This window comes from Glossina fuscipes, unplaced genomic scaffold (genome assembly GCF_014805625.2).
Source record: "Glossina fuscipes isolate IAEA_lab_2018 unplaced genomic scaffold, Yale_Gfus_2 262, whole genome shotgun sequence".
NCBI classification, from domain to species: Eukaryota; Metazoa; Arthropoda; class Insecta; order Diptera; family Glossinidae; genus Glossina; species Glossina fuscipes.
The window spans coordinates 605,862-621,965 of record NW_023998605.1 but is presented as its reverse complement, the minus strand read 5'-3'; the positions used below and the strand labels follow the sequence as shown (position 1 = coordinate 621,965).

At 34.4% G+C, this 16,104-nt stretch overlaps 1 protein-coding gene and 1 long non-coding RNA gene across 5 annotated transcripts; one reads left to right on the top strand and one right to left on the bottom strand.

The window, feature by feature from the left end:
• Positions 1–3,425: 3,425 nt before the first annotated feature.
• Positions 3,426–8,428, bottom strand: LOC119642826. Its single transcript, XR_005248129.1, has 3 exons — positions 7,249–8,428; positions 5,444–5,524; positions 3,426–4,433 (listed from the first exon to the last, which is right to left on the bottom strand). It is a non-coding gene; the product is annotated as an uncharacterized LOC119642826 (long non-coding RNA).
• A 113-nt stretch (positions 8,429–8,541) lies between these two features.
• LOC119642825 (mannosylglucosyl-3-phosphoglycerate phosphatase) lies at positions 8,542–15,748 on the top strand. Of its 4 annotated transcripts, XR_005248128.1 has the most exons (7): positions 9,018–9,068; positions 9,374–9,845; positions 9,909–11,074; positions 11,129–11,377; positions 11,438–11,533; positions 12,418–14,908; positions 14,971–15,748. XR_005248128.1 is itself a non-coding variant. In XM_038042104.1 (6 exons), exons 1-6 carry the CDS (start codon positions 8,911–8,913, stop codon positions 12,490–12,492), a joined length of 2,193 nt encoding a protein of 730 aa, XP_037898032.1. In that variant the 5' UTR covers positions 8,542–8,910; the 3' UTR covers positions 12,493–15,748. The 4 variants fall into 4 exon arrangements, 3 of the variants coding, with proteins under 3 accessions (XP_037898032.1, XP_037898031.1, XP_037898030.1); XM_038042104.1 differs by having other exon boundaries at positions 8,542–9,045; positions 12,418–15,748; XM_038042103.1 differs by having other exon boundaries at positions 12,418–15,748.
• Positions 15,749–16,104: the final 356 nt, after the last annotated feature.

Genomic DNA, 16,104 nt, shown 5'->3' with positions numbered 1-16,104 from the left:
GTATCTATAACCAACAAAAGCACAACGTAAAGATTGAATTTTTACCTAACTTTTGAGGCTCGTGCCTTCCAATGCCATAGAAACGACGAGTGCTCCGCAACCAGTCCCGATCTGAGCAAGACTACTGCTGCTACTATTCAAATTATTCTACAACAAAGGAAAAGAAAATTCTGAGCAATTTTTTCATTGAATTATGTGCTTTAAATTTAAACAACAAACTTGTTCGCGAGTTTTCTTGCGAAAAAATAAATGAAAAGAAATCAAAATTATTGGGTGCATAGGAATAGTTAAAAGCTCTCATAGCGAATGATAAAAACATAGTGAAAATAATTGAACGCTTGGTAATGACAATAGCTATGATATCTTCCAGAGATATTTTTAATATAAATGGAAATATTATTTTTATTTTGTCCGAAAAATTAAACCCGGATAGCTTGCTACTCTTTTTCGGAAAATTGCTCATCTTTTTTAAGAAATAGTGTGTACACGAGCACGACTGCGATGATGAAGCAGGCCCTTCTGAAACGTCCATAACGAAGCAAGCAAAGGATCAGCAGCGACGGTATTTTTCAATAGATACTAAACGTTTTTGAAAAACTTTCGACTTTCAGGAAAAAAATAGACTTTGCTATAGCCAGTCTGTCCAAAACTTTCGTACAACACAAAAATTATATGGCATGCAGATTACATTTACAAACCCCCAAATACGAATTTTTTGATATATATCGGTACCAGTACAAAACACGCGTAGCAGAATATTGTGAAAATAAACATAAGTTAGATATCGAAAACCTAATTTTTGATAAAGTGAATGAGGAAATAAAAAAATGAAACTTACGCAAACTGGGCTTAATGGTGAAATTTAATATGTGAAGTTCATTTATTTATTCATTGTATAATCATTTGGCATAATCATAATGTAGTATGCTTAACTAAAGAAATGGTTGGGCTGGCATATATTTTGGGGAACCAATAAACAAATAAAACGCATCGTAAAATAAGTCACGTGAGATGTCGAAAATTCCATAAGATATTTTAAATATATTTGTGGGCAAATACAGGGCTGTGTTGTAAAAAGATAAGTTAATGTGCCGAATATATTTGAAAATTTAGGATTCTTCAATGTGAAATAAAGGACGAAACGAAATCAAGTTGTATTTGCTATCTAATCTTTAAGCTTTTATGTATTTACTAGTTTACAGTGTGTAACGTCCGCGAGTATACCTGAAGGGGATTTCCGTCGGTCGGATATGTCCTTCCTTTTCACAAAAAAAGTAGCGTTATTCATAATAACGAACTTGCGTTAGCTAAGATCTCTTTTCACAATTCTTCGCTCACATTGTCGAACTATTTAGAAAGAGAATTATGAAAAGGGAACAAAGTCCGAAGTCTGTCTGGCGATAAAATTACCTTCAAGAGGGGAAAGAAAAAGAAGATCAACGAAAATACTCAAAGTGCTCAGAGGTGTTGCTTATTATAAAATTGACAAAATAATTATCAAAAATTAAATTAAATTTGAATACATTAAGTTAATTCGTGAATGAGGTTGTATAAGTTGGTTGAATAAATGTCCTGTAATTAAAATGATTTTGCGTATACTTTTTTTTTAAATTTTAAACATCAGAAAGAAAGAATGAAAGAAAAGATTGTAAAAAGTTGACATTAAAACTCAACATCAAGTGAGAACACATTATTGGAAATTAAAACTTAAGCCTAAATAAAAACGCACGATTAAAAGTGGGAATTAACACTCAAATTCAACTAAACAAAATTAGTAATTAACAAGAATCTAGTATTAAAAATTTCTTATGATGAAACTTAAAGCTAAATAAATGTACATTACAACTAAAATCAATGAGTTTCTAAAAACTGGGATATACACATAAGCAGAAGAACAAGCAAATATTGGTGTCAATAAAGGGGGTTAATCTGAAAGAAAACATATAAAAGGATTTATAAAATGCAAGGAACCACAAGATTGCGTCAATTGGCAATAGATAACCACAGCAAGTAAGAAATAAATCATATAAATGTCTGCGCGCGTAGGAATGTAACTATGACGTAACGGACCAACAGATGTATATTAGCAGACTAACGGACAAAAGCACAATATGAGAAGTCACTTACGTCCCATTTTATTTAGTTTATACATTAACGATCTCCCATCGGTGGTTAATTCCAGCCAGATCTTAATGTATGCTGATGATGTGAAACTGTTTTCTTCCTTCTCTGTTGAATCGCAATCACATCAGCTTCAAGGTGATTTGGATAATTTTGTTGCATGGTGCTCTTTGAATCTGCTGAAACTAAATCTGAGTAAATGTAAGAAGCTTTCATTCTCAAGAAGAAAGTCATTCGTTACTCAGTATTTCATAGATTCGCATAAGTTGGGGGATGTCGATTCGATCACAGATTTAGGCGTTCTATTTGACCATAGGTTACGTTTTAACTTGCATATTGAGCTCTCGATTAGCAAAGCTACGTCCGCGCTTGGTTTTATAAAAAGGTGGTCCAAAGACCTTGATGATCCCTACATTACGAAAAGGCTGTACAGGTGTTTGGTTAGACCCATACTCGAGTATGCCTCAGTTGTGTGGTCTCCTTTATATAGGTGCTACGTAGATTCAATCGAATCTGTTCAAAAGCAATTCTTGCTGTTTGCCCTTAGAAATTTGGGTTGGGATCCGCTTGCCTCTCTTCCTCCGTATGAAAATAGGTTGCTTCCGCTGTCCCTACCGTCTCTTGAGAAACATAGATTTGTTCTTGGCGTTTCCTTTCTAATTAAAGTAATAAATGGTGCCACTGACTCGCCTTCATTACTTGGTGAAATAAGCTTTAATGTCCCTAATCGCTTCTCCAGGCACTTTATCTTGGTTAAGCTTAGTCAGTGTAAGTTTAATTATGAGCTGTTCAATCCGCTCAGAGTCGTTTGCAAGAAACTAAATGACGTCTACCACTTATTCTCGTTATCGGACTCTTTAAAGTCCATTAAAGCAACATTGCTTAATACGCGCGATTTACCTATGTCGTATTTAAATTAGCTTTTATCCTAAAAAATCGTTACGTCCTGCACTGGTTGTAAGTGTGTCCCTATGCTGATAGTGTACATGCTTTCTTTTCTTTTTTTTTTCTTCTTATTTGTTTTATTATACTTATACTAAATTTTATTATTAATTAATATAAGTTTTGCATTAAGAGCCAATTGAACTCGACTGTTATTTGTTTAGTTGAGTTTCTAGTATAAGTAGAATAAATAAATAAATGTATTTCATAAATTGTGTTTCTCCGCCAGTGCTTGATGCACTATTTTATACACCTGGTTGTGTCCTAGCTACTGTGATGTAATCTATCGTTGCTGTACCACTTCTGAATTTTCGTCCATTTCTATTTCTTGACTCATTACATGTTTTTGGTAACATCATACGCATGTTACTTAATTCTATACAGCAAAACTAAATCCTTCCACCTCAATAAACCACTTCCCTCTTATTAACCCTTGATATATACTATATTATATTCTTCCCGACTTCATTCGAATGGTGTCCGTCAAAATTTTTTTTACGTGCAATTACATAACATATGTTGGTTGGTTAACACGTTCGTTGGCATCTTTAGCGCTGAGTGGGTGATGTAGGTTGTACTTCTACATGGTGGTGGTTATTTCTCTCTTTGCGTCATCTAGGCCCGTACTGTTCCATTTCACTGCCCCAAAGAAGTATACGTACAATAGTGTAGCCCAAGTATTAATAGCGTTACATTTGCATTTTAAGTTGAACTTGATTTCACTTATCGTTACTTTTCTTCAAATGCGAATCTAATTTTTTCCTTAATTTTCTACGCCAGCATACCTTTCGGAACCCCAAATATTTTGAACTTTCTTTAAGGGAAGTGAGCCTCCGTCTTCACTGAGATCATTCTTACAATTCCATGTATCCTTTCTGTGTTGGGGGAATATAGCTTTCATCCATGTACAATAAGACGTTAATGGTTCGATGTCCCTGCCTTTTATCCGGTACTCTTTCTCGTTTTTCATCTTATTTACATGCTTACTGAGGATTTTCAATTCTTAGCAAGACCACTGTGAATTCAATACATCGTCTTGGAATATTCCATTTTGGATTGGGAATCAGTTACTTGCTTCCTTACCAGTACACAGGTAGACGTCGACCTATAGTATGGTCTAAAAACTCAATTATTTACTTTGTGTACTCGCAAGGCTTGTAACAAACATATGGCATTGAATCAAGTGCTTCTTGAATATTACTTAATTTCTGGTACGCTTTTTCATTTGTTCTAAGCTGATTATTTCATTTGATATGTCATCTTCTCATAAGTCTCATAAATTTTTGGCATTTTCCTCTTTCTTTAGAAGCACTTCATCTTTTGTAATTTGGTCGGTTGGTTGATCATCACGGCATTGAAAAGATGCGAAACTGTAAGTATGAGGAATATTAAAAGAAGTAGTTTTAATGGAATATAGCGAGTCCGATAAAGTACGCAAACTATAAACATCATTTGCATTTTTACAAAGAAGCAGCAGCGGTAGATTAGCAGGTTAAAATTGAACAATGGCGTTTGCATAATTCAATAGAATCCGCGATTCAAACTCACTATAAAGCAAATACCTAGCAAAAACCTACGTTTTTGATTCGTTAGGGCACAGAATTACAATTCGAGTGCAACCCTGATTCATCAGTTCCTATAAGCAAGAAGAATGCTGACAAGGCGAAAGTCTTCGGAAAAAATCGCTTCGATTTCGTTTCAGTAGGAGTTATTATCACAATTTTTTTATAAACCGAAAGTTGGAATTATATTATCAAGTAACGTCAATGATAAAATTGCACTAGGATTTTAAAACAGTATTGCTGATATTGTCAAGGTCGACTGCATTAGACTTGATGCAATCCACACTCTGCCATACTTCGTCCGTTGTGATTACTTTTAACTAAGAAATGTCACTGCCTCGTTATATTGTTTCTTCCGCCTTACCCAGATAATAATTGCTAGAACTTCAGAACGAATTCGTCCAATGCATCAAGGTTGCCATCATACTGGCTCTATAATTCCAACTTAATGTAGACTTTGTGGGTCTTGGTGAGTTAAGATTGCCATTACTCAGAAATGCCTATTTGTGGGTTCCTCCATTGATTTCTATATATAAAGAAGCAGGTCAAATAGCCCTGTTAGTAGAAATTAGACATAGTTTATAGAGATAAGAGAAACTCAAGTAAATTCCAAGAAAATCAATTTAGAGTTGAAGGCGTAACCCGAGGGTCAAGAATTTACTAGCTTTAACCTACCGTGGTCAATGCGTCGGATTTTAGAAATCTGTATACGATTCGGAACTACGGCTGTATCCAGGGAAGTCTTAGTTTTCACCCTTTTTTTGCTTTTGCTGTTAATAATTAAAGGTGGTTGCAAATTAATGAATCCAGAATCTTACCAAATTTAATAAATCATTTACGCACTGTAATCCTTGCAGGCGTGCAACATTGTCAGCAGAGCGAAGTGAGTCGCAGTCAATCTTTTGGCGTTTGGAAAGAAAGTAGGTTATTATAATTAAGATATATATATGTAATTCAAGTAATTGTACGTAAAGGTATAAAGTACAATGTACGAAATTGGGTTGTAATTTTTGGCTATCAATACATTATTGTTAAATTTTTCACTCTTTTTCTCATTTTATTCCAGACTTTTCTCCCTACGTGCCATAGCTATCAGTTGGTTATTAATACACATTTCCACATCTCCGATCAATTTGGCAAACCCAATTTTTTTAGCACTAGCTAGCATTTATTCTTATATTCCGTTAAAGACTTGTAACACCGGTTTTATTTGTTTGTCATAATTGCTACAACTATAATCCTGCAGAAAGTCGAATTGTTAATATCACGCACAGAGACATGATTGATATTTAGAAATGGCCCAGAGCTTAAGACCCGCCCGTTCGGCAGGTAGATTTCATCCATCCGTTTATTCCTTTAAGCGTAAAACAAGTGGATTTTTTTAGATGTAAGCATCTACTAACTAACTCATCAACGACATGTGCGTCCGTTTCACGTAACTTCCAATCCTGTCGATATTTTGGTTACCTTACATCTAATGTTTTCATGGAGTATTGATCTAGGCCCGGACACTTGCTCGCAAAGTAGTGCACATTTCCACGTACTCTATCGGAATTCCGGTTTCGCTCAAAGCACAGTTTTTGCACTTCGCAATTTTTGCAACTGACGTTTGACAGTGCGAGCCGCTATAATAATAACAGCGATGAATAACTAAAATCTTTTCTGCCACATCCTCCCATTAAATGAATAAAACCATTGGTAGTCAACTAAATTTAGAGTTGTTAAGTTATTTTAACAAGCAAAAAAGGAACTTGAATATTAGCGTAAATGTTGGATACAATCTGTGTGAAACTTTTTCGAAAATCATCTAAAAAGTCCTTGTTAGGAGAGGAAAACTACATTGTTAGTGCATTGTTTTTAAACATCATATGCGAAGTAGACTTGCTAACTATCGGATTGCAGCCTGTAGAGTGATGAGACTTATGTTGGGCGTTATTATTCGGAACGCAATCAACTTTTATTCAAAATAAAAATTAGAACTATTAAAACACCCGGTTTGACTTACGTTGGGCGCCACTGGACGTAGCGACCCACTTATATCGAAAGTGAAAACAATTCAAAAAAATTTGATATTACTACCTGGGAAATTCCCTTGAAGCGAAAGGATTTGAAAAGAATTCTCCGGTTCGAGTGTCGTTGGGCGCAATATTATGTAGAGTTATTCGGCCAACGTTACCGAAAATTACCATAAAAGGAAATAAAAGAAATAAATGCTCCGTGGCTACCGTCGGGCGCCATTCACCAGCGTTGCAGACGTGTGCAGTCGTTTAGTAAAGTTTGGAATAAAAAAGAAAGGGGCCCCACGTTGGACGCCATTCTTATGTTCCTTTTTTTTTTGACAACGCGGCCAACTTGTATGGGCAATTAAAATTGAAAGTTATTAAATGCTGTATGGAAATATGGTTATTCATTGTAACAAAAAAAAAAATATATAACTATTCCAAATAAATACATCGACACTTCACGTATGTTATGTTGTCTGTTCTGTACTTCGACAGCTGGTCTCTCTTTAGTCCGTCGGCATCTGTCTACAGTCTCTCTACCTCCTCTCACGCGCGCACCTCCCCTGGTACTACCGCTACAGCGGTAGCGTGTGTACATTTGGACTTAAATTAATTCTTACCTAAGAATACCTAGGACGAGATGCCGTAGCAAAATGATTTTCTTATCTCGTGGCAGCGCCACCCTTACCGCCTTTTGTCCAAACGAACAGAACCGCTGCGCCATTTAATCCTTTCTCGATTAAGCACCTTCTTCAGTGGTAGCCACGGCAACTGGTGTGGGCATAAGCAGTTTTATTAAATGTTAAACAACTTCCAACTTTTCCTTTAAAACTATCCTTTGGTTAAACCGAATTTTTCCACGTTTGCTCAAGAATTAATTCATCAACACTCTTTCCCGAACGTTACGTATTTTCATATTTTCTCACATTGAGGACTGAATTAATTTCTTTGGAATCTTTTACTTCTTCATTTCTTGATCCACTTCATTGGCAATTTTACTGATACCTTTGTTTTCCTTTTTACATACGTACTTCTAGCAAACCGTTGTAATAAAAACTGCAAATATCTTATTTTCACTGTTTGTTGGTTTATTATTAATTTTGACAATTTTACAAAGCAACTTTTTCACATTTCTCAACATTAGGTGCTCAGAAAACCTCTTTCATTTATTTAGAGAAATAAAATTACTGTCTTTGTATTCATTTGCTTTTTGTTTTGTTTCAGTTTTGTTTTGTTTCTCGTTAATGCTATAAGAGCCTCTTTATGTAGAACAAAAGGTTCACTTTTTGCTGTTGGTTGTACATAAGTGTATGTATATTTAACTTATTTATATGTCTCTATATAAATATACGTATTATTTATTTCTTTCATCACGTACATAGGTAATCCATTTGATGGCTGAATAATGGTACAAAAGCCATCTAATATTTGCAATTACATCCACACATCTACACATGTCATTTTTTCTTTTTAAATTTTTCTTATAAAGTATTCCAACCGAAAACGGTATTTTCAACTGAACCGGTACGCCTGACAACCGCTTATCGATTGCGAAACCAAACGCACCATGTTAAAATTCACAATCCTAACATTTACTAGTTTTCATTTGTTTATTTTTTCATTCAAACAAAAAAGGTAGGAAATCTTTAAATTTTTCTTTCTTTTTAAAAGTTTTCTCTAGTGCACGCCAATATTTTTTAACGTCACCTTAATGCGTTTCTTTAGCTTTCTGATGTTTCTACTTTTTAGTTAAATTTTGCTTATCAATACTTTGGTATTGACGCGATTATTTATATAAAAATTTGTTCATATCCATAGTAATATTTGTGTATGTTTAACTAGCAGGCCTTGAATTCTTTTTATTTTGCAATGTTAACAAATTAGTATTCATTAGCAAAATCCCCTTTTAAAACAAATGTACTTCGGCCACTACCACTCGACTTTCTCTCCTTAAGATCATAAACTGACTGACTGCAAAACTCTCCTATCCTTCTTTTTTCTGCTCTTTTTTTTCTTCTTCTCGCATAGCGGCAAGCCGCTATTCTTGTGATCACGCGATTTTGCATAACGGGATGCCGTTATTACTACACTCGTGGCAAAAGCAGACCGACAGACCCCCTCCCTGCCTTTGTTCGCGGACGTTACAAGTCTTCTTTGAAAATTATTTATGTATGCTGCAGTGTTCAAGTTTATGATGATTGAATGTTTTCTTTTCATTTATTTTTCTTTTCATTTATGTTTCTCTCAAAAACTTTCAAAAATTTCAATACAGCAATATAACCATGGCTGGCATAACAACTTCACACACGGGAATGCGTAAAAAACTGGTTGAAATTATTGAAAATAGTCCGGCAACAGCACATGAATCAATCGAAGTTACTAAAGGACTGCGTAATGTTGTTGGATGGTTGAAACAGGTTTAAGCTCAAATATTATATCTGTCAGTGTTGTAAAACGTTTTACTTTAAGATTTCTCTTTTCTCTCTTTTGGGTTGCTTACTCATTCTATAATATTTTCATTTATTATTATAATTTCAGTTAGTAATATATTTAATTATAAATTGGGGAAACTCGAAGTATTGTTTTCCGCTTTTTGCTTCCATAATTTATTAAACTAAATAGATAGGGTCTTTATTTTTGCGTGGACAAATTTTTTCGTTTCAATACTTAATGATTGTTTAGATTACGTGCACGCCCGCTTCCATTTTTTTTTTAACAAAAGTCTTAATCATTTCTTTATTGTAGGCATCCATAGAGATACGCGAAGCTGGAAAGCGGGCAGCCACCCAGATAAAAAATTCAGATCCGAACTTCCTATCGCATGAGTTCGATTTGAATGAACAAGCAACTTTAGTCTCATTCGAGGATCAATCAGAATTGAAATCACATGAAAATCCCGGACGACGACATCACTCACACTCACGAAGTCACCCACAGAGTCCCCGAGCCAGAAGCCGTGATATAGATAATTTCGTAGCTGACTATCATCGCTCTGTGTCAGTTATATCACAATTAGAAAAATCGAGAATTCTAATGAAAATGGAATCATATAATAAGCCCTTGACAATATTACATTATAATGATGTTTATAATGTCGACACTACCACTGAAGTGGAACCTATTGGAGGGGCAGCAAGGTTTTGTACAGCTATGAAAACATTTAAAGATGAAAATCCTTTGGTTTTGTTTAGCGGCGACATATTTTCACCTAGCATGTGTAAGCGAAACACTATGAAATATTAACCATTTGCCAAGTTTCCAATTCTACTTTCTTTCATAGTAAGTACGTTTACACAGGGTGAACAAATGATTCCCGTATTGAACGCTTTGGGTACACATTGCGCAGTATTTGGCAACCATGATTTTGACCACGGGTTGGATGTGCTTGTTGACTTAATAAAACAGACCAATTTTCCCTGGTTAATGTCAAATGTTGTGGATAACGAAACAGGCCGACCGCTTGGTGGTGGTAAAATCTCGCATTTCATTTTTCATAATCACATATCGATTGGTTTAATTGGCTTGGTGGAAAAAGAATGGCTGGAAACATTGCCTACGATCGATCCGAAAGAAGTTACATTTATAGACTACGTGGACGCTGGTATTAAATTAGCTGCCGAATTGCGTAATGAAGGATGTGAACTTATAATAGCTCTCACTCATATGCGAACTCCCAATGACATCAATTTAGCTGAAAATTGCCCAAATATTGACTTGATTTTGGGCGGTCACGATCACGTATATGAAACCAAAGAAGTTAATGGCGTCAAAATCATTAAATCAGGCACAGATTTTAAGCAATTTTCAAAAATAACACTGCTTCCTAAAAGAAACGACAAAGGAAAAATCACAGTAGATGTGGAAGCCGTAGATGTCACATCCGAATTTCCGGAAGATACCGAACTCAAGGATGAATTGGCTAAATACTCCGATCTTATAGAAGTCAAAATGACTGAAATATTGGGTACTTTCACTGTAGAACTAGACGGGCGCTTTGCGGCTGTACGTACGCAGGAAACCAATTTGGGTGATTGGGTGTGTGACGTCGTATTAGCTGCCACCGGAGCTGATATCGTTATTATAAATTCGGGCACCTTTCGTTCCGATCAAATACATCCAGCTGGACCTTTTACTATGCGAGATTTAGTGAACATAATACCCATGCGCGATCCTTTAGTGTTGATTGAAATAACGGGCCGCTGTCTGCATGAATCTTTGGAAAATGCTGTATCTGGTTACCCCAAATTAGAGGGACGCTTTCCTCAAGTATCTGGAGTAACTTTTGCATTTGATCCAAGCAAACCTACAGGTCACAGGGTTGACCCTCAGTTAATACAAATAGGTGACGAGTACCTGAACATGGAACAAACATACAAAGCTTGTATTAAGAGCTATCTCTATAATGGCTGTGATGGTTTTACCATGTTTAAGGAAGCGAAAGTGTTGGTAAGACCTTTTCGCTTGACCGTTTGGATCGAGTAAAATCTTTTTTTATTTTAGATGGATGACGATTCATGTCCGGAATTGGGTTTAACAGTACAGAATCATTTCAAAGCGATTAATATGCGCACCGGGAAAAGTGGTCACCACACTAAACATCGACAGTCGTTAGTAGCATTATCCCGACGGCATAGCATGGTACAAATGTTAGATAATCTTGATTTGGATGGCCCATCGCCAATACGTAAGCTATCCGTAGGCCATCAGCAGGTTAAATCTACAGACTTAGCAAGTACATCTAACAATAGAGTAAGAGTGCAGTCAGTCATTTATAAAATGGAAGAACATGTGTATGAGTTTAATTTACAGACGTTAAGGCGAGCTTCCCTGGACGATTTAGAACAAGCCAGCTGTCAATTAGCTCCCAAAGTACAACATCGTATTATACGTATATTAAATCAAGACGTAAGTAGTTTATAAAAAAATGTAAATATTCTGCTATTTAATTTAACTTTAAGGAAAGAAGGATGGCAATCATCCAGTATTTTATTGACTGTCAAGTAACACATATAATAGCAAGTGCGGTCAGCATTTCGAACATTCTGAATCTTTCCTTTCGTGTTAAGTCCATTGCAATGAAAATGATAAAAATTGTTCGCCACATGCTGTCTTAAAATAAATTTATAACTAACAAAGAACAATATCTTGAACGCCAGAAGATGGAAATTAATTCAATTATCCAAAACGGTTTTATTCGCCATGGCTTTTGCTAGATGCTTCCGATGAGGAGCAAACTTACAAAAGTACCATTCGCACAAACTAATCATCAAAGGCCCAGCATTCCATCATGATATTAGCGACAAATCATTCGCAGTAATATTTTTATTTGTTTTGGGTGATTATCCGATTTATTCGAAATCAAAAACAAACGCAGCATAAATAAAATTTTCAATTTTCTGTGAAACCAATCGTCGTTTACAATCTAACCCGTCAACAACATTTGTGATTACTGCACCTCTTTTTATTACTCTTCAATATGTCTTCTCACCTATTTTGGTGCTTTTCTTCTTGTTGTTGTTTTTCAATTTTTTACCGTATTTGAACTTTGTCATGAAGAAGAATAACGTAATTCATGTGTTCATAGTTTTCTGTTAAACGTCTAGAGTTGCCCATCAAATTGAATCCATTTTCAGGATTCTTTGATAATAATAAGCAGAATCTCTATTAAAAATAATCAGTCAATAATAGGTAGAATCTCAGTTAAAAATATTTAGAGAGAAACCATATTGTTCATAGTGCATAACAACAATATTAATATAATATTAATGTAATTTTTATTTTTACTACAGCATTACAATCAACTGTTGATGAAGAAAGAGACTTCAATTAAAAATGAAATAATTACAGAGGTTGAAGATGAGTAAAAACCAAGTGAAGTAGCCTAAAATATTGGTTTACATTGAATAATGATTAATACTTTTTATATATACGTTTGTTGATATTTTGACATTCTACATTCTCTCTAATCATTTGAACAGTTCTTAAATCAGTTAATTTTATTTTTATGATTTGCAAAAAAAAATCGAAGTATGTAAGGACTTTTTTTACTTTTAGATGCAAAATGAAATTTTATTTGGTCAGGAAATATTCTTAAGAGCAGAGACATTCTAAGAGAAACAAAAAGGAAAACTTTACGTCCAAACATAACATACATAACATGACATAATATGTTTAGGAAAGAACGTCTAAGAAAATATTTTAAGTTAAGTTTAGTAAAACAAGGCTACTAATAAATATGTTTTTGGAAAAATAGGTGCGCGGTTCAGGAGAAAAAAGCACAATTAGCAATATGTACATATGATTGCCTGCTAAAACATTACTAAAAAACAGACGCATCTAAATATATAGATCGTAGATACACATATATGTGCAACGTTTAGAGCAAAAAAGAAAAAACCCTCTATCTCAACAATTTTAGATAAACTCATATTTCATCTAACCTTCCACGTTTAGCTTAATTTTATTCGAGTTTTAAGATTTTGAACATAAGCAGATATATTAAAAATGTTATATATAGATAAGCACATATAGAAATAAGAAACATCAGTTTTCATGTTTTTAAGTTCATACGATTTGTAAACTGCTGTTTTCTACAAAGTAATGGCTCGGCATATTGTGTACAATTTGTAGAAGATTTCTAAAACTACGATATGGTATAAACTATATGTGATATAAAAAATGGAAAACAAATGTTCTTTTTATAAAAAGTCCCCGAACGGTATAATTGCTTGAAAGCACAACATATCTCTACAGAATTAATAAGAAAATAGAATGAAGACTATTTCAAACAAACCTATTCAGTCACAAATAGGAATGTTCAATGGGTGGTATGTAAAAACACCTGTATGAATGTTTATAAATCAATGGATGATATACAGATTAGAAATAAAAACAGCTGTAGAATCATTGGGTGGTATACAGATTAGAAATAAAAACCTGTATGAATGTTTACAAATGAATGGGTGGTATATACATTAGAAATAGAAACAGCTGTAGAATCAATAGGTGGTGTACAGATTAGAACAAATACTAAATTTAACAGACCGGGAGTACCCGTATGTTTGTCTTCTTCTTCTGTTATTCAGCAAATTAACCGAAAATTGGCTAGCATTTGTAAAAAAGGCCCATTATGTACACAGAATTCTTTGTTTAGGCAGTAGTAAAGTTGGGGCGACGTAATTATTTATTAATTTTAGCGTTTATTTGATTAAAAATTTTGTTAGTTTTGCATGTTATACGTCCGCAATGTTATTGTTATTTATTAAAATACGCATATTAGTCGCTTGTCACGTAGGATAGAATAAAAGAGCGAGGAGTAAATTCCGATGTGTAAGATGTAATGTGGTATATGAATATAAAAAATTATATAAACGAATTGATGGGTGTGAGAGTAAGAAAGTGTAAAAGAGAATAGTTTCATAAATTGACATTAAAAGCTTATATGTTTTATTGAATGGTTGAAAAAGAGAAAATACTGCGGCGCAAGGTGTCAAACTGCGAGAATGCTAAATCTCAAGGATGGTGTGGTCACGAATGTCATATATACTCAAATTGCGAAGTGGCGAACAGAAGTGGTAACATTTTAATCAGCCAAGAAGGATCGGAGCACCAAGAAATACCACAAATGGATTTCAATACATTAAAACATTGGCGGTTTTGTCAATGTAAGCTCTTGGGGAAAGTTTCGAGTGTAAAACAAAGCCTAAAAAGTCAAATGTTTTAACAAATTGAACAGAAGAAGCATAGATGAGCAAAGGAGTGACCATGGAATCTCTTCTGATTTTTTGAAAAGACTAAGCATTTAATCTTATTGAGTGAAAGTGTAACCTAAAATAATTCAAGACGAAAGAAAACAATGTTGAGGGCAGATTGTAAATTGCGCCTACACAAATCAGAGTTGGATCAGAGTTTGAACTAAAAATTGATAAGATTGTCAGTATAGAGCAGGATTGAGATGTTTTAAGATGTTCTAAAAAAGATGTTCTTTGTACAAAAATATCATCATTGTTAATTAACATATTCTTATAGAGAAAGAGGTTATACAACAAATTACAGAATTTGGTGGAGATTTTTAAAGAGGAAAGGATAGGTTTTAAGATGTTGATATTGACAGAATCAAACACTGAGGTCATGTTCAGAAAGCAGGCGATGAGAATGTGGTTCTTAGCAAACGCCGAACTTATTGCTGACCGCAAAATGACGTCTTAGGCGGATCTGTAATGTGCGAAACCAAATTGAAGATTGTTGAAGATATGTTGGACTCAAGATACCATTCAAGACGTGAGTATAACACTTTCTCAAAAAATTTTTTAAGGATGAAAACTAAAGCAATATCTCTGTAGGAAGTAAGATTAACTGGCGAGTTATTCTTTTTTCTTACAGTGAAGATTTGAAAATTCTTTTAGATTAATCTACTTTCAGTATTTAAGATTCTAAGGTGATTGTTACGAATACCATCTAAGCCCGGAGCCGGGTCTTTTGAGAGATTAATAACTTCATCGAGCTCGGAGAGAGATATGTCGTTTAAGAAAAAATTGTCAGGTTCCTCATCGAGCGAAACGGAGGACAAGAAGGCCTAGCAAGTTTGTCATAGAACTAGTTTAAGAGTTGTGAGCGAATGGAACAACGGGAGGAAGTGATACCTCCAAAAATTCTGAGAGTACGCCAAAGGTCTAAGGTTGACATGTCACTATTGACATTTTCACGAAATTTTTTCCAATCTTTACGCTTTTCTAGTCTGAAAATATAAGTATATATTTTTTTTCTAATACCGGCCAAAAATTTGAAATAGATACTACAAGGAGATCTTTTGCATTTGTTTAGAGCGAGTCTAACTTTGACGAAGAATCGATTGCATGCGGTGTTCCACCAACGATTAGGAGAGTAGGATTTTTTAGACAACTTTCGGTTCAGAGCATCAGTGAAAGACTTTATAAAAATCTATCAAAGAAAGAACTCGAAAAGTCATTTGTAAATGACGTTGGTCGGTTGTTTGTGTAAGGTTGTTTCATTTATTGAATAATTAAAATAAATTAGGAAAGAATAAATGGTGAAAAGCCACCAATTCTGCTAAATGAATAAATGGTGGAAAAGCACTGTACCAATTCTGTTAAATGATAATAAATGAATAACAGCACCGTAAAACTAGAACTTAGTTTACTAAAATGCTCAAAGATTTTTAAGTATTTTATTCATTCAATTCTAATTAATTCCCTTTATTTCCGGCGGTACGTCATCTTCATTTATAGTACCAAAACATCTTTTTGGATTAAACACTCTTTTGTTGTAGATTATCTTCTCAATCGGTCTTGGGTGCCTAAAACATAAGTAAAAAAAAAATGTTTAATTTTTCATTTATAAAAGATACATTTTTTTGTACTTCGCTTCAGCTGTGTTAAAATGCCGCCAAAATGGACTAATCTTACCATGACCATCCACATCCCACACATTAAATTTGACATTTTTATACGTTACCG